Raw genomic sequence first — 23,021 nt, forward strand, 5'->3', positions numbered from 1 at the left:
TACTGAGTACTATAGGTGAGGCAATATACCCCACCTACAGTGGCTGGCCCAGCCCTTCATATATTTTTCTGTTTGTGGTCCTCAGTTTGGACACCCCTGATATAGAACAAACAAACAAGCCAAGCAAGATTTGTGTTTACAATTTGGAATATAAACTCTGAGGCAGAAAGATTTTCATTGACAGAGATTTATTTTGCTCTATAAATAAGGCAGATACACATAATCAGTTTTGGCCTTAAAATTACTTCATTTTCTCTTAAAAAGTCATTCATATTTCACAGCTACAAATCATGACACAACCTTAATATATCATCAAAATTCTTCTTTCATTCTGTGTATTCCAAAGAAGTAGGAAAAACAACCATAACCCTCATTTAGTCATTCAGAAACACTAACAAAAAGTAACCAAGGCATGAAGGACAATTGTGTGGAAAAAAAAAAAAAATCCATTTTGTGTTACAGTGCTTCAATACACTAAGACAGAAAAAAACAAAAACAAGGTACAAATTCCTGTAATAATGTTAATGCAGGTATTGTACATACGTGTACCTTTGAGCAGAGACATCTGGCACTATACGCCGAAACAAAAGACTTTGGTTAAGTTTTGAATGTGGTTAAAAAGGTATGCTCGGGGGGGGGAATCTTTAGCAAAGGGTATACATTCTTGGCAATGGATGCTTTACTTCATGGTACGTACCCAAACTTAACCCAAGCATTGCTAACTACACTGATGTGTCTCTAAATATGGTATGGGGGTCAGAGTCAGTATGTACAGACCTGAGGCTCCATAAAGATAGTAACTTAATGACATGTGGGAACAGATGCAAGATGAGATAGTGTTTATCATGAGAGAAAATGACAACTTGTATTTGTGCAACAATTTGCATATCCCAATCAAAATGTGACTGGGTAAAAACTTCATACAATTGCAATAGGAACCAAAAATGTTCATACATACATTCAATAAACAGAGGCCCTGTACTTCTCAACACACATACAGTTTAATATAATATCCATACAAATTTATAGCAAAGCCCATGTAGTGTTTTTATCATTGCACTTATGTATTTGTCATTAGTATGGAATTTACATAATGAATGCTTCAATTATTTTTGTTGAGACATGTATAACGGCATCATTGGTATACAAGGACACGTTTGGCAAATAAATGGGGTGTTCAGGGTGTAGTCACAGCACACATGAATACTGTTAGTTAACACCTGATCAAAAACTGTTCACATAAAGCCACTTAAAGTGTTAATGTTTTATGGCAAATAAACATAACATCAAGTATTTAAGCTTTTCCAATACACCTTTTTTTACCTGCCTAAACTTCTCAACAATGGAAAAGAAGTTTCCTTCACACATATCAACTATTAAACACTTCAAAGCTCAACATTGTATCATACTGTAAATTGACACATCTATAATAAAGGTACTATCATGCTCTATCTCACGCACTAGTCTTAGCAGAAACAGCTGTAAGGTATCTGGTGAATGCTTACAAATCACTGTGTTCGTAGGACATTATATACTTGTATAGCCTTATGTATTAACTTCAACCACACCAAATTCAAATCTAAGCATGACTGTCTTCACATACCAGTGCTTATTCAATAGGTCCTTACAGTTATATAAATCCTTCAAAAAGCAAAAACAATTCTCTTCTGGCAACATGAATACTACTGAACAAAGCAGCAAGCGACAGTCTATCTTTAGCATTTCCTTGGTCAACTCAACTTGTTCCTTTAAAATCAATATGGTATTTTCTTTCATAAGTGACAACCCCACTCACTACGGGAATGTGTTTGTGTTACATTAGTGCCTGACCTATCGACTTTGGCTTCAGTTCCCAGTGTGAGACTTCATAAGCTCTAGGAAATACTGTAAACAATCTTCATGGCTGTTGGCTGGTGCTCTCCCTCTCCAGCTGGGAAGGCTCAGGGTCTACTGAAGGGCCCACTAAGGGTCCACCAGCTGTGCGTGGGTCCATGGCAGAATGCATGATAGTCAGCCATACATCGTCCATGTTTGGCATTACGAAGATTTTCTAAGTCAAAAATGGAGGACAAACAGTGATTGGACTAACTGTACTTTAAAACAGAAGTTGTAAGCATTCATAATAGTTTTTGTATAAACTTCAGATGGTTACAACTGATGTTATTCTAAGTGACAAGAATATTAATTAACTTGAATGTAACAAACCTAGTTAAGCTCCTAAATTCCCATTCCCATTCATCTGTTACCTATACCACTTAACTTGTAAAGTGTCACAGGGGAGGTCTCTAAACCTCATCAATATATAAAGTGAAATGCAGTCTCTGTCAATACCTGGAATTCCTGGTCCAGTTTTTTCTCTATCCAGTCTGTAACATGAGCCAGAGTGACTTCTCTTACTCCCAGTTTGGGTCGTGCCTTCAGTTCCAGGTGAGGCGGTTTCCTAAAGCCATACCTAAAACAGAAAATAATGAACACAATCATTCACATAATTGAGTAATGTAAGTGACCAGCAGCAATATATTGAACAAAGACATATCAAGATCTACATTTATTTTTTTCATACAGCTTCAAGATAGAGAGAATTACAGTTGTTGATGTTTCACAGCATACCACAGATACAACAATTTCTTCGCGTACCATATTCTGTCTGTGGGTGGAGGGGGTATGTTGACAGACAGAGTCCCTTGGAGTTCCTGCAGCTCCACTGTGAGCAGAAGAGGCGTATTGGACACTTCTTCCATCTTCTTTTTGATGAACTCTGTCTCTGTGGCCTTCTGGAAGTATTTAGATTTGGTGATCTTGTCCACAAAGCGCATTATTTTGCTCGGCTTGTGGCCTCCAACCAAACTGTATTCAATAAAAGCAGGGTTACTGTGAAAGTCACATACTACATTTCGTGCAGATTTATTTTGTATTCCCTTACAATATTATTTTCATTGCTCCTGATGTAAAGAAACAGTGTGTCTAGAGCCCCAACAGCAGCTGGTTAGAGACAGATAACTCAGTAACTTGACATTTTTTGCCTTCTTAATGCGTTTTAGACCACCATGTCTTCTGCAGAGGAAGGATGGGTACAAAGTCAATAGCCCTATTAGTGCTACTATAACTCCTGTACAAATCCATATTATGATGAAAATGGCTCTCATGAGGACCATCCCAGGAAAGGAAGACCAAAACTACCTCTGCTGCAGAGGATATGTTTACTGTATTAGAATTACCAGCCTCAGAAACTGCCAATTTACAGCACCACACATTACAGCCCACATAAATGTTTCTCGGAGTTCAAGTGGCAGACATATTTCAAGAGCCACTATTCATAGGAGGCTGCGTGAGTCAGGCCTTCATGGTCGAATTCTGGCAAAGAAACCTGTACTTTGGTTGAACAACAAGCAGAAGAGACTTGTGTGGCCCAAGAAACACAAGGAATGGACATTAATTAGTGGAAAACTGTCCTTTGGTGTGATGAGTCCAAATTTCAGATTTTTGGTTCTAACCACCATGTCTTACATACAGTTATACAGACAAAGAGGATAAACAAACCGTTTCTGAATGTGGTGTTCCCACTGTGAAGCATAGGGACAAAGGTGTGATGGTGTATGGGTGCTTTGCTGGTGACACTGTTGGTGACTTTGTCAAAATTAAGGGGACACGTAACCAGCATGGCTACCATATATACCGTGCATTCACAAAGTAATCTGATCACCTTCACTTTTTGACTGTTTTGCATGTTCAGCTATATTTTCAAAAAAATAGCCAATATTTCTCAAATTGTGGATTCAGAGATGCAGAGATGTTCTCACCCTTCTGCTCCAGCAGAGTCATTTGAGAGCTCTGAGGAGTCTTCCTCATCTGACGAGCCAGCACTGGACGACTCTTCATCACTATCAGCTAGGCAGTAAGTTCGTGGCCTGTATCTGGAAACAAAAATGAGGTATGGAGTGTAAGATACTGTGAGTGTGTGAAGCCCTTAACTGTTTACACAAAAGATTTAAACTCTGGGTCTGTTAAAAAAAAACAAACAAAAAAAAAAAACAAAAAAAAAAAACATGTTTGTTTGTTTATAGTGTAAAGTTTCAGATAACATTTTATATGAAACTGACCCTAAACTTGCTTCCTTAAAGAATGGAAAAACTAAGATCACTTCTCATATGCTGGAAACCAGTCCAACTCTGTAAGGTACAGTAGCTACTGTGCACACACACTGTACTTTAGGGATGCACCAATAAAATTGGCTGGACCATTATATAACAATGTGTTTGTGTTATCGAATGTGGTTTTAATGACACAGCATTCCCCGTCCTTGTGATTTTTAACATAACACTGTATACCATATACTGAGGTGTACAGATTACATTTGTGAATAAGGGAACACTTCTATAAAATTGGCTGATGAGATAAAGCATGGAGGTATATTTTAAATTGAAGCACCAACAACTATAGACAGACTAAACAACACAATGACAATTGAATAGAGGAGACTGTTGGAAGTCAAACAGCACTCACCAGAAGCAGAAATGTATCCATTCAATAGTCGCATAAAGGTAGAATCCAGAGGGCAGAGATGGAATAGCAGTGAAAAGAACCAGAACATAACAGACAGGAAAGATGCAGAACGCTGAGTGAGACAAGAGCGCCAAGTAGAATATGCCAGAGTTCTGACAGAGACAAGTATTTTTTAGTATCAAGTAGAGAGAAAAAAGGTGTCTTATCAAACCAAGAAAAATGTTTTATTTTTCTAAAAGGGTTCATGTGGTATGGTGGTGCTTGACTGTCTTACCCATCTTTGCCAAACTCCCCTACGCGGAGACCTTCTCCCTCCTTGCCAAGGCGAATGAGGTTCATCTTGGTTTCCAGTGTCATCAGGAAGGAGCCACTGTAGGAGATCTCCAGATCAAACCACAGACCTGAGGGATACAAAGTACTTACTAGAAATGTTGATCTGGGGTAAAAATGAAAGAAGTGAAACTACAATTTAGAGATATGAAATACATACATAATGTATTTATGAACAACCCATTTATGAACAAGTTGAAAGAAGCAGTGTTGAATCAAGATGTCATGGGGAGCATTTCAGACCACAGTGATCCTAGCTGCCTGTCCTCTCTGTCACTCACTCACTGCTTTGTTTCCTTACCTCTCACATTCTTCACATTCTAACTTGCCTCTCTTTCTCCCTGAAGTAGCACAGAGAGTGAACACAAGACATTTTATTTCTTGACCCCTATGCTAAGATTAGGAAGATACAGCAAAAAAGACCTGTTGAATGCAGGGAAAGAAAGGGAGAGATGAGAGAACAGACTGAAGAGGTTTGGAGAGCATGTAATATTCTCCATCCATCAGCAGGGGGACTGGCTACATAAAGAGGACTCTCCCACTCTCCCCTGAATTAATTTTACCTCTACCAAACGGGCTTATAAAATAAACCTAACTGAACTACTTAAAAGCCTTCATAAAATCTTGCGCCAGTTGAAATATGCATACAATGTTTCCTTTTTCTTTCTTCTGCTTTACAACACAGGATCACAAACTTTACAAGAGCAACAACTAGTAATAAGTCTGGGTGTTGTTTCCTTGTACACCACTGGGAGGCAGCAACTAGTAGCAGTTGATGCAGGAAGGATAAATGAATTGTGTCACTTAAGAGGCTGAAAAAAATTAAGGAATTGTAAACCTAAAATACATAGCTGCACAAAGCTGAAATCCAAGTGTGTACAAATACATGGTGCAACACCGATGCAAAGCTAGTGAAGTCCTTAAAAGAACAGTGAGATAGCCTTCCTCATAATAACCCAGGCGCACGGGTAGGGAAAAAAAAGTTGTTCAGATATGATCAAGTCATATAGTGTGCGAAGGCAGACACCGCAGAGACAAACAGACTAGATGCCCTCTCCTCCTTGCTCTGTTTCCTGAACACCTGCTGGTTGTGCTAAATGATGTGATAATACAATGTGTCTGGTGAGCCAGAGAGAAAAACAATCACAATGTGGGTCGAAAAAAGAAACAAAAAGTCAGGAAGAAAAGAAAGCAAAAAAGAAAAAATGAATTTTGAGTACCAAACAGACAAAGGGTCTAATGTCAAAGAGGGTTTGAGAAAGTGCGGAGAAAAAATAGAGTCTGGATGAACATGCTGGGTTGCTGAACCCAGTGTGCCTGGCTTCACCTGCCTGTTCTGAGAGGCATGGTTGATTATAGGACTGGGCCTGGCTGGGCACTGAGCTTACTTTGGTGAAGGAGTGAAAAGCCTTAGCACAAGCTGCTGGATCAGGGCAATGTTTCCTTAATTGGGGTGAAGAGTGAGGATATTGTGTGCATATGTGTACTGCAAAGGAATGCCCACACACATGCAGGATCACTTATATGCATCTTAAAATAAACTCATAAGGCATCAGCATATGGCATAGTGCATCGAAAATCAAACATGCACAAACAAATGAACAAGCATGCAGACAGAACTGTTTGTGGAGATGTGCACACGTACACAGTTGGAGGGGTTCATTGATCCATTGCACTCAGCAGCTTGTTCCAGGAAGCGGTGGGGTGAGACAAGGTAAAAGCAGAACTTGAGATGCCTGGTGTATATAACCACTGTAACACCAGTGGAAATTTCAAAAGGGAAAATTATACTCACTATTTCAACTGTAGGTTTTTTAAGTATTACTTTAAAGTAAATGCTGATGAAAACTGCACAAAAGATGAATGACATTCACTTTCTCTGCATGAGATGTAAGCTGTACAAAACAGAGACCACCACAGGGATCAGTAAATTCCTTCAGGTATCTTTAGCCAAGTGGAAAATAAGTCTTTTGTTTGGAGCATGAACCTCTGTCCTACTTCCTGCTCTCACCTCCAAGACATACATCCAAAAAAGAGGTGCTCTGCTCTTTTAGACTTACAATGGGAGAATTTATTTGCAATATCAAATGAGAACATTTGGCAACATATTTTAAAGTTCAATTAAAGCTGACAACCTTTCAAAAACACTGACTGTCCCATGTGCTGCCCATGGGCGTCTTTAGAGTGGCTGTTGAGATGTCTTTTGCCTGGAACTGACCTGAAAAATGTCAGCACTATCTCAGTTGCAGATGCAATCAAATCCTGCTCTCATTATGCGAGTGTTGCAATGATAAAAAATGAGGCAGTGAAGACTGAACAGTGAGACCAAAGAGAAAGTGAAGACACAAAGAGGAACATAAAGTGAAAGGAAAGGAGGAAGAGAAAACTAGGAGACTAAATGAGAAACATGAAGACGACATTTCTGTCACAAAATGTAAGGGAGAATGAGAATAGCAATGCTGAAAATGACGTACAATGCTCCTTCTGATCAAAACAAGCAGTTAACTGCAAACTTCAGTATCAGGGCTCTTACAGAGCTAAAACCTCACATTTGCTAAGCCTCAGTTTATCTGGCCCACAGATAACCATGAGAGCAGGTAAAGTGCTTAGGGTTGGTACATATTGTTCTCAACTATGAATTCAATAACCAATCAAATTCCATTCCACTTCTGTAAACATGGCTTTCCAAGTGTTTGTAGGCTTTGTTATACATAACACCTTTGGTCATACTAATTGAGTACACAAGCCTTTGTATAACACTGGCATCAGCCCAATAAAAAAATATCCTGCTAAATGATGAACAGTAATTGTTACTGAAACAATCACAGCTATAGAGGAAGAGAAACCCTTGTTCTTTATTTAACCAGCTGAGAGCCTATAAGTAACAAGCATGTCCCTGTATCATTAAGGGTACAACAACACTACAGTCTCAAGCTCAGTGGGTCTAAGTGCATGTTACACCACAAACTTAACACCTGCATGCTTGGAACTGAAATGGGGCACTTACTGTTGTATTCCCACCTACTGGGCCTAAAAAGGCAAGCACCACTGTTATATTTAAAAAACAAACAAACAAAAAAAAACACACACAGTCATAAGTATATACACTAAGCACATTCAGCATGCTGAATATAATGCTGCTTCTACTCCTGCTTTAAATTATTCTAAGCATTTTAATTCACTGTTTGCTATGTCAGACAGTCTTGTGAGCGTTTCAGTCTAGACCGTGTTGTTTACCATGGAGACTTAGGACTGGTATCACCAGTGCTGCTGCTGCTGTTTGGATGGTAAACCTCCCAGACACAGCCTCAGCATTGCAAGTGTACTAGTCACAGAAAGAAGACTACAGAAAGAGGAAAAATGTCACTTCTGCCCATGAGTGTGCGCATACAATGGATTGCAAAAGTGTTTGACTCATTTGACATTTTATACTATTTCTTATACTGCATGTTTTTGAGAATTTACAGATTGCAGACCTGAAATTCTACTAAGTTTAAAATAGGGTTATTTTGCCTGTGAAATGTGGTTTTGTTTTTGCTTTCAAGAGGCTTAGTCTGTTTAGAATACACCCAAAGCTACAGTAAATAAATAAATACTCTAGTCAGGTGGCCAACTGTGTGTGTTTGTGTAGACACAACCAGATTTTCAGAATGGGCAAGGGAATAACATAAGCAAATCCTCATCTGTGTTTGAGACCCACCAAGTGGCACAGAGTGATGGTGACTGCACTGTTTTTGGAATAGGCTGCTTGAAGGTGTTTGTTTATGAAAATTCTTCTTCATTCAAAAAGTTATTTCCAAGAGTAACTTTTTTTTTTTTTTTTTTTTTTTTAAAATCGGGTTTAGAAAACAGGGATAAAATTAATTTCCACAAATGTCTGTGGAAAGTAATTCAATGTGTGTGTGTGTTTTTTTATATAGTGGCTTCGTAATATCTGTGTATTTGATGGTTTACATGCATACTATATATACAGTTGGTTGGTGAAGGAGTGTCATACTTTCAAATGTTAGAAACACTTAAATGTGCTGTGTGGTAAAGTAAACAAACACATTTGGCAATACATGCCAGTATCACCTTATGACACCCACGGTTTTTGTGTGTTAATGTTTGATGGACATTTCTTTTTTACCTCTGTAATCAACAGAAGGTTTAGATGCCCCAAGGATTCTGGGAGTGACCGAACCCATGTCCAGTTCTGTCAGGGTTAGCTCATTCATGAAGTAAGGCAACTAGAAAACAAGACAAGCATAAAAGTGAGATGACTATACATGAATAATTTACAAAATGATAAACCAATGATAAATGATAACCCCCCACAAACTAAAGACACCAGGCACACTACACTTGGCATGGATTGTGTGCATAATCAGCTGTCTCTGTATCATGTGGACAGTGCTTTTTCTACTATTGTACTATGACTACAATATTCCCTGGAACTATTGCCAGAGTACATTGTGGACCATCCACAGCAACCAAAACTTTTTATGTGATCAAGAAAATTAGATGTCCCCCTGGGACAAAATCCGAAAGAAAGAGTAGGGTAAAGGAATAGAAGGTGAATGAGGTATTTCCATCTCTTTCTTTCCTACTTCTAAAGCCAGTTTGGATCTACTGGGGCCTTTGAAGAGCTGCTCTGAAATATACACTGACAGTTGGAGAGTTTATCTGTGTGCCTACTTACAGGCTTTTTATCAGGAGGGTGAGCATGATCTCTTTTTTACTTTGTCTCTACTGTATAAGCTTCTCTTGTCTGCCTGTTTCAATTTCCACCCAGTTTAAACTGAATGGTTGTTAAGATCCTTGCTGCACTCACCCGTATCTTGCTGAGCTTCATCTGAATCTTCTTGGAGACCAGTTCAGCCCAATAGGGCTCACCCAGGAAGTCCCAGAAGACCCGGCCAAGAGCTGCATTCACCCAGGCAACAGTTTCTTCCTCTTTCTCCTCCACCTTCTCCTCCTCCTCCTCCTCCCCTCTGGACTGCACCTGAGCTGATGTGCTTTGAAGCTAAAGGAAGTGAGAATATGAATCTCATTTATCTTTACAGGACAATTACAATGCTGACAGGGCCCAGCAACATGGCACTAAGGTACATCAGTTAATTTGTCCATTAGCTAGCTCTTTGTGCTGTTTTGGGTACTATTTAGTGACTGATTGTCAGACATTGAATCATTGTGAATAAAAGTACCTTCTTGTCGGCCCCAGGGCTGCTCTGAGGACTCTGGAGAGGTGGGCTAGCAGCTGCAGGGCTTGCTGTCACCTCTTCTGGCAGTAAGGAGGCCATATAAACACAGTAGTCTAACTGTGGCTTGGTTTTGGCACTGCCTGCTGTTGTCGAGGAGACTGAGGAGTCCTTTGACCTTGGCTGAGATGCCAGTGCCTCGTCCAGACTGCTTCGGCTGCTGCTGCGACTGTGAGAGCTTAGAGCTGTAGACCATGGAAAACAGAGAGAAGTGAAGAATTAGATCCTACACTACACAGTTTTTGCTGTTTTTAAAGTACACTAGCTTTACTTTTCAAATGTTACTGATCTAGCTAAGTAGTGTATAAATGTATACTACAATTTAATGTAATTGTTACACACAACAATGTAAAGAGAGAAATCTCCACCCTTTACAACGGCAGGAGAGAAATTGTGTCTTGCTCACCACTCTTACTTCCCACAAAACTGGAAGTTTTCTTCAAATTTGCCTTGAGCTTTGAAGCTGAAAGGAACCGCTGGAACCACTCCTCTTTCTCCCTTCCAGTTCTTCCAAACAAATAGAGGGTCAAGTCTCTGCTGGAGCAAGATGAAAACCCTCGCTCCTGTGTTCCTCCTCTCCCATCACCGGCCTCCCACCTGTCACCCTCCGTCTTTGACATGAAGTCATCCTGTTTTCCAAGCTCAATGCAGATTGGATATTTTTTGTTCCATACACGCTTCCTGGCAAGGTTCTGAGGCATTAGATATACCTGAGGAAAGATTTGGGAAAAATCAGTCAAAGTTTGGTTTCCATATATACCTACAAAATGTAACAAACTTTTCAGGACAATTCCAAAACACAATTCTGTATGGTGTACTTTTTAGCATCTATAATTAAATAGATTCTAATGAAATAATCTTAAGTTAGCCATATCTACAGTAGATCTAAGCATCCCAGAATGTGCCATTTGTTAAAACATTTACCAGCTCATTGAGTAACAACCACTAACATTCAACACTATTAAGTTAAAAAAAATACTAGAAACAAGTTTCTATAAAATTTACAAAGTTTTAAGAAAGTATCTGTGTATTGGCCCTGAGATAAACCTGTCCAGTTTGTGTCCTGCCTCTCACCTAATGCTACCCCGTAACCCTCTACAGAGTAAGTGGTATAGATAATGACTGGATAGATTAATGCTATGATGTATGTAGTTCTATTTTAAAATGTCAGAGGGGAAGCAAAAAAAACAAACAAACTATGTAACAACGTACTTTGCTGTTGGTGAGGTCATAGATCTTCTGACTAATGTAGCTGACATCAGGTTTTGGTTCATTGTGTGTGGCACGGCGAGCAATGTTGTGGTTGGGTTTAGACAAACGAATGATGGAGCCCTCCAACCGAACATATACAGAGTGTGTTAATGTGGCGTGGTATGTCTCTGGGTCATAGTTTGATATCTCATTCATCCAGCCCTGTAAGGAAGATGTAACAGTTTTAATAAGCATACTAACTTTTCCCATAAAGGTGATTATTTCTTAAAAAAAAAATCTATTGTCTTGAAACATTATACAACTTATACAACTACAAACACAGAGAAAAAAAAACAATCCAACACTGTGCCTCGAAAAATATCACTGTAAAATATGCTCACAGTGTGTTGTCACACATGTAACATGTTTTACAGTGCCAGAAAACATTTCCTGTTGAAGCCATAACAAGCAGTTTCAACACATTTAGAAATCACAACACATTTATGTTACATACTGTAACTTGGACTAATACATAAGTATAAAAGTTGGAGAACTGATGCCTTCCAGGTTCGTTTAATTTTATGTAGTAGTCAATAATGGCATTTACAAGGCTGCTTATATTTTCATTGTATATTTGAAGGGGCACAAAGGTTTGGATGGAAACACTATTTGGATCAGTTTTTGATATTGTGGCAGCATAAATCATAATTATGTGATATAGTGAAGCTTTAAAACATTTAATGCAGTTATTATATAATGGGTCATTATATCATATCTGAAAGTAATATGTATCATGACTTAATTTGCATATCAAGACAGGAAAACAAACACAGAGGTAACCAACCACATACACATTTCATTAGCAAAACACTCCTGCAGCATGTCTAAAATTGATCAGTATATGAGAGAAGACTCACAGACCTTATAGATTTCTGGTTCCTTAATGTCCAACCTGGCCAGATTCCACAGCTTCCCATGGTGCCTAAAGTGTCTAAATCCACCAGTAGGTTTTGGTCCTGTCAGCCACACAACACCAATGGCTAAAAAGAAGCCCAGCCCAATCCCAAGCACTACTCCTCCTACATAATTGGGTAGAGGTAATACAAAATACCCATAGATGAGTAGAGTAAGGATGATAAGAGTATAGTAAGGAACACTAGGTGCTGGTTCAATACTTTCAGATTCATCGTCACTACATGGTCCAGTACTATCACTTGGTGGAAGTTTATTTTGACTAACAGTTGCTTTATCATTGGTTCCATCACCACCATTGCCTTCTGTGTCAGTACAAGTTTCAAAGTCCTCGCTGTATAGAACGCAAAAGTCGTCATCCTCCTGTTTAGCAAGAGCAGACATAGAGCACTTGTCTAATGACATGGAAAGTAAAGATGATTTGTTGGGGCTTTTAGTGTCAACAGAAGAGGAAATCAATGACTCAGGCAGACCGGAGGTCTTGCTGTTGGGGCTCTCAGCCTCACAGTCACCTCCTTCTTCCTCCTTAATACAATAATTGTTGTTGCTCTCCAGGTGACCATTGATAGAAGTAATGCTGGAGAGCTCTGAGGCGCTGGCAGAGAGGGCCTTGGGCCTGTAAATGCTGCTGCTAACTAAGCTGCCACTCTTCTCATCCATGATCTTACTCAGCAGTTGAAACGGTTCAGAGATGACTTCAGACAGACGACGCTTAGTGTCTTCAATTCGTGCCTCGACATCTGAGACTTTGAAGAAACTGCGGTTATCTGGTGAGGTTAATGGAGAAGAAGGAGCAGTTTTAGAATCACTAGCTGATGACATGGCAGCAGATGGGATCCGGGACTGTGTGAACTGCTTGAAAAGTTGCAGGTTAAGGCGGGATTCTGGAAGACGATAGGGTGCAGATGAGGAGGTTGAGTCCTGGGATGTATCAGAGGATAAGGATTTGACAATATTCTTCATCAGATGCCTATGCCTCAATGATGGAGCAGGAATAGAACAGACTCCGTCACGAGCCTCGGCATCAGAGGACTGAGACTTCACCAAGCTTAAAAAAGGTTTGTCAATGGAGGGAAAGCTCAGAGATTTACTAGGAGAGGAATTGGAAGTTGAGCCTTTCTGCTCAGCAATACGCGATGGCAGAGTCTGAGTGGGAGAGCTGTTAGTGTGACGTCTAGAAACAGGAGAAAGTCTTGATTCAGGAATGACAACCTCAGCAGCAGAGTCCACTGGCACCCCTTCAAACATTTCCTCACTTGCCTCTAAGGCTGTCACAATATTTGAGTAATCCTGAGTGGCTGAGGTAGTGGAGACTGTTGTAGTATACAGCTCTTCTTCCTCCTCCTCTTCCTCCGTCCCAAAAGCTGAGAAGCGAATGGTGATGGTCTCCTTTGACAGCGATCGCTGCATATGGACATTGGGGGCCACAGCAGGTAGCTGTTTGTCTGTGGAGTGAGGGCCGTCTGCATGGCTGGGATGCTGGCTGGTCATTGCAGTTCTTCCACTGAGTCACAGTCTATGGAGAAGGAAAAAGTTGACACTAATTAGGACTAAAACTGCAACAACTAATTAATAAAAATCAATAAAAATCGATTATTAAAAGAGCTGGCAATGAATGCATTTATGGATTAGTTAGCTCTGATGATGTAGCTGTGAGAGCACATGGTGACACGGTGAGCTGTTGCAGCAATGAAAATGGCAGAAGCAGAGAAGAGTGAAAGTCACATTTTCTGTAACTAAAACAATTTTTACACTTATGTGGATAACAGCAGTGCCTTCTTCTAGTTTTTCTGCTATGTAGTCAGATAATCAGTCATCCAGTAAAATGTTCATGGTTCTCAGGTCAATTGAGACAGTAACTTGCCCATCTCACTTAGCAGACAGACTTCTGTTTTATCTGACACTGCTCCACACTGACTCCAAGACAAGGGCATGAGACCCATGTGACCTTTAGCCACCTTAAAATAATGTTTTTGTTTTATTACATGAGTAGCAAACTCATTGCTAAAGTTTAATATTTTGAGAATAAAATGCTGAAAACAAACTTCTCCATATTCTTTTGTTCTCCACCCATTCGGACAACCCGAGAGAGGAGGTGGATGCGCCGCTTTTGCTAAAAGCAACTTATAGTCCAGAAAATACGGTAAGCAATTGATTAATTGATTATTAAAATAGGTGATTGTTGCAGCACTAATTAGATGTAGGACTGAAACAAAAGGCAACTATTTAAAAAATATTTTCAAAATATGTTTTTGTATAATTACAAAATCATAGAAAGTGTTTGAGTTATTTTGCAAGAAAGCAGTAAATATGCAGATGTTTTCTTTAGAGATAAAAAAACAGCAAGATAAAAATTTGGCCTATGATTTCACCTGTAACAAGCTTATTACTATGCAGCTAAATAGCAGGAAATAGTTGTGGTCACAGTTTTAAATTGTGAGATGCCAGTGAAAGCTCAAAATTGTGGTCCTTGAAGTCTAAATTATTTTACTACATACGGAACGTTTCATGTGAATTTAACTTTTTCCGATCAGATCTTTTCAGTGAAGTTACTTGTTATTGTGCTGCATGCTTAAAGATTATCATCAGCAATGACAAAAAAGAACTTACTTTACCTTAGTTGTTCTTGCTGTTTCCTGTCTAAAAATGTGTACTTGCTCACGTGACTGCTCATTAATGCAGTGTTGTATAACTCAACCAGTTTGGCTGCATCAGACTTTAATTCAGCAGTAATTTTGCATCTTAAATCACACACTCTGACACACATTTATACAGCTAATAATCAGAACCCTCAGTCCCACTCACCACCTGCTGACACTCTCACAAATACCTACAGCAAGCTGTACCCAAATATTCAGCAAAATCAAAGAGCCGGATGAGGAGCAATCAAATGCAAAACCACCGTACATGCGTTAGCTACGCTAAAATAAGAATCAAGACCAACAAGGTATAGTTGCATCTGCTTTACCTCTGTGGCATTTGACACAATTTTACTGTGATAATGAGAATATGGCTTTTGTACTTACAAGCTCTAGCTTTCTCTAGTTTTAGATTGTCAATAGGTAAACCACACACAACAGTCTTGTGACTGTCCTAATTTAAATCTTTGCCAACAAACATTCATCGACTGTCACAATATTGCAAAAGTCTTAAACGTTTATCACTCAATTATAGTTTTGCATGGTACTGAAAACTATATTGCAACACAGGTTTCTAGGGCACACGTCCAGAGCCAGTCATCTGCCAAAGTCCAGATAATGAACTGAGGTTGGAAAGATGTAGTGCTGCATAATTTATTGAGATTGTTGGGTGTCACAACAAGACGCCTGACATACTCAATGAACTGATATACCAGGTATGTGTAAAAAAATAAATAGTGACATAAATTCAGTTTTCTCCTTGAGACACTGAAGTAGTCAGTAAACAGACTGATTCAGCTTAAAAATCATATCTTAAATAAAACTAGACACAGCTAGTAAGTTGACATGCAAGTTCATTCCACATTCTTACAGCTGAACTACTATTGTAACAATGCTACTAAACTAGTTTACAAGAAAACTATTTAGAAGGCTCACACAACAAGTTTCCATTTAAAAACAAACGATGTAAGGATAGCTGCTATTAGGATTATTTGGCAAAGATCTATTCAGGCCAAATAATGTAACTTTCCCAAGAATGAAAGTGTACACAAATGAGCAACCATAGAGTAAGCATAAGAGCAATTAAGTGTACAATTTATAGTTTGATATTGACTCTGTATAGGTGAATATATGACCATGATGGTCATGGTCATGATGGTCAGAATATATGACCATGATGGTCATGGTCATATATTCTGATCTATGAATCAGAACTTACAACTCAGAATTTAGATCCATCTACACATACAATTTAGTGTCCTACTAAGCTGTCCAGTGCAGTGAAATGAAAACTGTGCTTTACCTTAGCTACATACTTATTCGTATTCATCACTTCATATGTGATGTAATGCGAAAGCAAAAAATGCATATCTTACAAACTCAGCAAAGACAATCATTGCTATCAGACTACAGTATATAGTATTATATACCTCAATTTTTTAACTGTTGTGAAAATGATGGCGGGACATATCTGGCATATCTGATCAAACTCTTGCATGTGTCAGACATTCTCTGTTAAATAATGTCTTTTTGACATTTGGCATTGGCATCCTTGTTCCTTGGCCTAATAACAGGGGTGGCATGAGGTCATGCTGCCTGACTTATATACAGACTCAACTTGGCAACTCATTGTCACATGGGTCACAAGGAAACTTGTTACCCAGCCAGAGAGTCTGCCAGCCACCTCTGTCCCTTGCTGTCCAGCCTTCAGTCAGCAGCTACATAATGAGGCCATTCTAGAAGATTGCCAGCTGGACATGGATTTAATTTTAACATAGAAAACTCAAAAATGCACTAGAAGCTTGCCAATGTCACAAAAGGATTAGTGATGAGGTGGCAAATGTATGTATGAGTGTGTCCCAGTTAAACATTGTGGAAATGGACAACAAACAAACAGAACAAAAGACTGGGCACATATATCTACAGTAAATGTTTATGTATTTGGCTGCCCATCCAAATGTGTCTATGTTCATTTGATGATGAAGTTCCCTGTTTGTCTCCAGAGCCTTTCTCTGAGGCAATGAACAAACTTAGAACAGTACAGAATATCTTGCTATTGATAGTGATAAGAGCTAATTAGAGAAGCAAGCCAGCCTCATTAATCCCCATGTTTTGCACTCAATAGGGACATGTTCACAGCTCACAACTGCTGTACAAGGCAACACACAGTGGTAATCAGGAGACTAAGAGCTATCACACATACAAGATACTCATGCATACTCATTTTATCCATTCAGTGGATCCATCATCCAAACTAGAGAAGGACTTGCTGTTCAAGACAGGAGGTGACACTGGTAATTAAAACTGTCATTTCACATAAATCTATTTTGAACAAGTGATGTGAACAATAGTGAGTAGCCTAAAATACAGAGATTCAAACAATGCCTGAAAGGTCAAGTTAAATTTCTATATTATCTTTCAAGAATTTTTCCAGCTATCATGAATCAAGCGTGAGCAATGTCTCAGTAGTACCCAGGTGTTCACCTCAACAATAAGTTGGACTGGTCAAATAATACAGATGTTCTTTGTAAGATAGAACAGAGCAGGTTCTACCTACTGAGGAGGCCGAGGTCTTTTGGAGTACAGGAGACACTCCTGAAGACCATGTAGACACTGTGGTGGTATCAGCCATATTCTATGGAGTGATCTGCTGGAGCAGTAGCATCCCCACTCTGGGTAGGAAGAGACTCAACAAAATAATCACGAGGGCCAGCTCAGTACTAGAAGCCCCCTAGACCCAGTGCAGGTGGTGGGAAGCAGGAGGATGTTGGCCAACATCCCTGCTGGAGAATGACTATCATTCTATGCATGAAACTGGAAGGACTGGGCAGCCCTGTCAGTGACAGACTGCTCCATCCCAAGTGTGTGACGGAGTGCTACCACAGGTCCTTCTTTCCTGCTGACTGTACAAGCAGCACTGCTCACAGAAGACAACTCCCCATATCCCTAATAGACCGAAACTGTAAAGACTTGTAAATATTCTATTACGCCAGTGAGCAATATGTTTCCAATTGTTATTATATTTGTATTACTTTATTTTATTTTCTATAGTCTTCTTTCTTCTATTTTTTACATGCTGTTTAGGCTGTAATGTTCCCCACTGTGGGACAAAAAGGTTCATCTTATCTTAAAACAAGAAAAAAATTAAATAAATTAAAAAATCAAGGTGCAATTTTTCACAGTACCTATAGTAAAAGGAGACCTGGTTTCTTATTAATGTATGCATGAAAAGGCACTCCTAATATTGTCTGTGTTTACACAGCAGTAGAAATGTAATGGGAACAACTCAAATGTATGCATTTCAAACCTTCAGAATGCTTTAGTGTATATTAATTATTAAATGTGCACTTTTTACTATCCAAAATGCATTATGCGTATCCTTGAGTTTTAACAAATGTGTCAAACGCATTTCAACATCAAACATCAGGGCTCGCAAAATCACTAGCCCATCGTCCCGGGGCTATTGCGTCTTCCAGTCGGGCTACCAAACTCTTTCTCAGCCCTGCCCGTCGGGCTATCATATGGGGAGGGAAAATATATTTCAATGCTTCTGCATTCTTTCTTAAATATAGATGGGTAATTATATAATTTTCGGGTATCGGGGAGCCACTGTCAATATGTGAAGTATTGAAATTACGTTTGAATTTTTTATTTTTTTTACTTTCACTTTGCGATCGCGCGAACTGCAGTACTGTTTGGTCAGTGACGGAATAGTTGCGCACCAATGTCCTGTCAGTTATTAGCCTATCCTCAAGTGACAAGTGAAAACTCCCGCCGCAAGCTCAAACGTGTGATAGAGGTTGATTGCGCAGTGGAGAGAATTTCAAAAATCGCTGACCGTTATGTGTGTGCATGTGTAAAAATAAGCGGCACATGGATTTGCGCAAGTATTTTAGTTCTCCTGAGCCAAATAAGACAGGTCAGGGTGAAGAAGTGACAGCCAAAGAAAAGCTGACTACCACAAAGCAGAAAACTTCTGAAAAATCAGACTATGAGGCAAAAAGAAAACCAGGTTTTTGGTTTCATGGACTTTCACTTAGAAACAAATATTTAAGTTGATTATTGTAATTTGACTAATTTATAATGTAATTTGTGTTTTAACACATTTTTGATTGATGTTTTGTTTCCTTTACATTATTATACATTAAAAATAATCTCTCTTTTAGTCAGGCCACTTAAATTTATTTTGGGCTACCAAAAACTGAAGAGTGTCTGCCTGAAGGGCTACCAGGGATTTTGAAATTTTGCGAGCCCTGAACATGCAAAGCTGATTTTTTGAAGTATTTTAAATCAAGAAAAGTTGACAGTGACAGTGTCACACTATACTGCATTGTGGATTACCTTTATAATCAAGGTCAAGATATGAAAAAACAGACCCACTTGACTTCCTGAATGTGATGCTGCAACTAACGGCTTGCTTTGCGAGCAGAACAACGTAATCTGCTGACCCCTTGTTCTGTTGTGAAAGTTAAGAGAGGATAAAACCATGATTTCACAACACTAAGCAACATTAATAAGAAATATAATTTTGTTACTTCTTCCAATATCTGTCAGGAAGGAAAGATTGTCAAAAATAAATACCGGAGGAACTTAAAAAATGGTTCATCACAGCGAGGGACAAGGCATTTGACCCACTATATGCATTATTCAACATGCAATAAAACTGAAAGGCTGGACTAGCGATGTAGCATGTTTTCACTTCAAGAGCACTTTGAGGTAATGATAGTATTCCATTATCAGTGACATTGTGCCAATTAATTCCTTTACATAAATTACTCTTCACTTCCCCAATAACCACTGAGTTCAATGCAAGTTCAGATCCATTCTCGAGAGAGATTTCATAATGTTGTTAAAAAGAAATGTGGGAAGGCTCTGAAGCAAAAGTTGCTAAACAGTAGTCATATGAGGAAAAGTGGGTCCAGTAAAAGAAGAGACAAGATTACCAGGTTAAATGGAATACATAATCATGCTAATTTTATAACACTTGAAGTACAGGCATGAGAGGATTGTTCTTTTATTTTATTTTCATTTTATGTAACAAACGTTACCTTGGGTTCTGGGGCTACCCAATAATAAATAAGTCTGAATAGCATGAGTCAGTGTCCCCACAATGGGACCATCTCCTCCATGACCTCATATTCCAAGTAACACTGTGTTGGTCTGGATCCACAAATGTGTCAGGAAGGAAAGAAACCCTTCCTCATACCATATCATGTGTCATTCAGACACCTCACCTCTTTCTTGCAACACATTAGCAAAGAGAGTGGTCTGGGAGAAATTAAGTGTTGCCTGTTTTGTCCCAAGATGGGAAATACTTACTCCTAGATCCAATATACTGAACATAAACTACAGTAGCCACACTAATCACTGAGCAAGCCAAAGGAACAGTTATAATTCTGAACCTAGAGAACCTTGCAAAGGTGTAGGTGAGTCTCATACTATGCACTACAATAATCCTAAAAGGAGAAGGGCTGAGGTCAGAGGTGAGAAGGTGAAAAAGGAGGCAAAATTTGAACCTCTCTCTCAAACTCACGTTTTAAGTCTTGACATGACATCTTCTGTCACTTTTCATGTGAGTGCTATTGAGTGCAATGCCATGAATTTGAATCAGGGAAGACATGGCATGTCTAGCCTTTAGAAGTGGGAAGTCAAGTGGGTAAGAAATTGCTTAACAACAAACTTCCTCATATGATGTTTCACACTAGACACAAACAACTGTCCACTTTTCCTTAACCCCTTAATTCTGTGTGACTACATCCACTCCGTATGACGAACTACCCCAGAGCCTTATCATGGTATGAGAGCAGAGCAAAGTCACAGTCATTAACTCTTAAATGTTGTGTCAAATTTCCAGAAACTGAAGTGCGTCTGCACTGGACAGACTGAACAGTTTTCTTTTCTGACTCCTTGTTTCACGGACTAGATGTTTACACGAGAAAACATAAGCATGAATTAATTACACCACCCATATTTTTCTCTCTATCATGTGGGCCTGAAATATCTGGGTGACCATGTTTCCATTGAGTGTCCAGTAACTGCACTGTTAGGATATTTTTTGCAAGTCATCCTGCCTGTTATCTGCCAATAAGACTTCATATGGCAGGCCTCTAAAAGCATCTAAAATGTCATACACTAGTATTTAGATGATCCATGGTATTAAGCTAAGGATTCCTACTAAACAAAACAAAGAAATGCCTCATACATACATTCTCCTGTGGAAAACAATGAAATCCCACATCACTATACCTTATACCAGCTGGCTAGGAAAGGATTAGAAGAAGTCCTACTTTAAATCCTGCTGTTTATTTGTGGTAGTAATGGCTTTCCCTGTGCCTACATTGAAAATTTAGCTAATGACTTGCAAAGTGTCTCACAGCCCAGTTCTCGCACTAATGCTCCAGCCAACGTTGCAGTTACAGCAGCTGACAGTTAACGGCTCCACAGGCAAGAGTAATTTACACATATCTACAATCGAGGTTTATATGCCCTATTGTCTGGACAATAGTGATGTAACTAAAATGAAAGCTTAGCATGCTTAAATGTTCCTGTTTTAGCTTTTTTTCATTATGGTAACACTATAAGGTTCATGTGCTTAAACTGGGAAAGAACCATAAAACAGAGAGCCATTACCTATTCAATTAAGTAGTTGCATATCAGTAGATAAAATGACATCTTTTCTATGCTTTCAAACTTCCTTTCTCTATGTTACTGTAAAAAACAGATACAGTTTAGATGAATAAGCTGCACCGTAGGGTAGAATTCAGTGTGCTTAACAGAATTAGCTGTGCCCAGGGAGTGTAAAAACCTGTTTGTGTGTGTATATACAGGTATGTTAGGGTGGCTAAGTGACTAGTAACTTGGTGAATGCACTTACTTTCAGATTTCAGTTCTGGAGACAAATAAACAATAGCAGCCCAACAGAGCTGAAACTGTTCTGAAGAATGCTGACAAACTGGTGAGGCAGACAGAGACTGAAATGTTAAGTGGTGAGGTCATAATGGGTATCAACTGTCTTCCAGCCTTCCTCTGCCTACTAGAGCACACCTTGCCAGTGAAACAAGAAACCAGCATATACTGATAAAATGTGATTAAGTTATGGAAGGTCAGCCACAGTTAAACCACAAACTAGCAGCACTGTATTCTGATCTTGTTATCACTGTTGTGAATCCAAGGCTCTTTTGCATCACTGCTGCTCATTCTTTGAACTTAAACTTTCTAATAGTAATGTGTAGTGATAAACCAATATGGGCTGTATCATTTTAAAACTATCATGTTCACAAAAATATCCAGTTTTTACCAATTCCCTCAGACATATAAGGTTCTGCCTCATGACAGTAGTTTTTAGGGAACATCAGCTGCCTCAGCTGTTGCGATAATGGATGAGAAAACCAACGACGTCGATAACAGACAAGAAACTGTCTGTTAACCCACATGAGCCAGGATTTGAATAGATGATTCTGTGTAAACATACCTTTGAAGTACACATCGTTGATAAGGTTTTGTGTTTGTGTCAGACACATTTCAGTCAAATGTAAGTAAATGGAATATGATTTTTATCCTTACACTACAGTATTGGTATTGTCATGACAAATACATGATGAATAGCAGCCACTCCACGCTGTACATTCAAGAAGGTAAAAACCATTTAGCTAAAATTTGAAATGTGTATTTAAGTCAGGTCATTGGGACAGGTTCAAAAGACTAATGAGACAAAGCAAGATGGTATTGACATATGTTGGAAAATGAGATAGCACCAGTTTTTGATGACTGCATTTTAATGGCATAATAATACTTCTCCACGCACAATGAAGATTTATTAACTAAGTGAGTAAGTAAATGCAATTAACTAATTATAAAGCTTGGAGATGTTTACTGCTGCAGCTATATGATCACAATTCTACCATGCTAAAATTAAGGTAAGTGTAGAAACATACCTATATTTATATCTTGAGCATACCTGCCTTTTCTAACTATAGATACTGTAGTTATATTCAAAGGCCTTACTCCCAAGTAACTTGATGTTTCCTCCTTTTTGCTAGTATTCAGACATTGTGCTGACCATGCTGTTAAGAAGTATTTGCAATAGTTAACATTTATCTTCTAAGGGTCATCACGACAGTTATATTACACAATTATTGCCTGCAAT

At 38.9% G+C, this 23,021-nt stretch overlaps 1 protein-coding gene across 5 annotated transcripts in view; it reads right to left on the bottom strand.

Moving 5' to 3' along the window:
* Positions 1 to 171: 171 nt before the first annotated feature.
* The window catches only part of LOC113127684 (testis-expressed protein 2-like), a 28,521-nt gene continuing 5,671 nt past the window's right edge, over positions 172 to 23,021 (bottom strand). For 4 of the 5 annotated variants that reach the window (XM_026302367.1, XM_026302370.1, XM_026302368.1 and 1 more), the window contains 11 exons: positions 12,186 to 13,752; positions 11,286 to 11,486; positions 10,480 to 10,783; positions 10,020 to 10,258; positions 9,647 to 9,838; positions 8,963 to 9,062; positions 4,778 to 4,904; positions 3,801 to 3,914; positions 2,638 to 2,847; positions 2,332 to 2,452; positions 172 to 2,050 (listed from right to left, as the gene is read on the bottom strand). In XM_026302367.1, the coding sequence (XP_026158152.1) occupies positions 1,898 to 2,050; positions 2,332 to 2,452; positions 2,638 to 2,847; positions 3,801 to 3,914; positions 4,778 to 4,904; positions 8,963 to 9,062; positions 9,647 to 9,838; positions 10,020 to 10,258; positions 10,480 to 10,783; positions 11,286 to 11,486; positions 12,186 to 13,727 (3,303 nt within the window). In that variant the 5' untranslated portion in view covers positions 13,728 to 13,752 and the 3' untranslated portion in view covers positions 172 to 1,897. The remainder of the gene's footprint in view (positions 2,051 to 2,331; positions 2,453 to 2,637; positions 2,848 to 3,800; positions 3,915 to 4,777; positions 4,905 to 8,962; positions 9,063 to 9,646; positions 9,839 to 10,019; positions 10,259 to 10,479; positions 10,784 to 11,285; positions 11,487 to 12,185; positions 13,753 to 23,021) is intronic. The other variant, XM_026302371.1, reaches the window with a different exon arrangement.

The sequence above is a fragment of the Mastacembelus armatus genome, chromosome 1 (assembly GCF_900324485.2).
Source record: "Mastacembelus armatus chromosome 1, fMasArm1.2, whole genome shotgun sequence".
Taxonomy (NCBI): domain Eukaryota; kingdom Metazoa; phylum Chordata; class Actinopteri; order Synbranchiformes; family Mastacembelidae; genus Mastacembelus; species Mastacembelus armatus.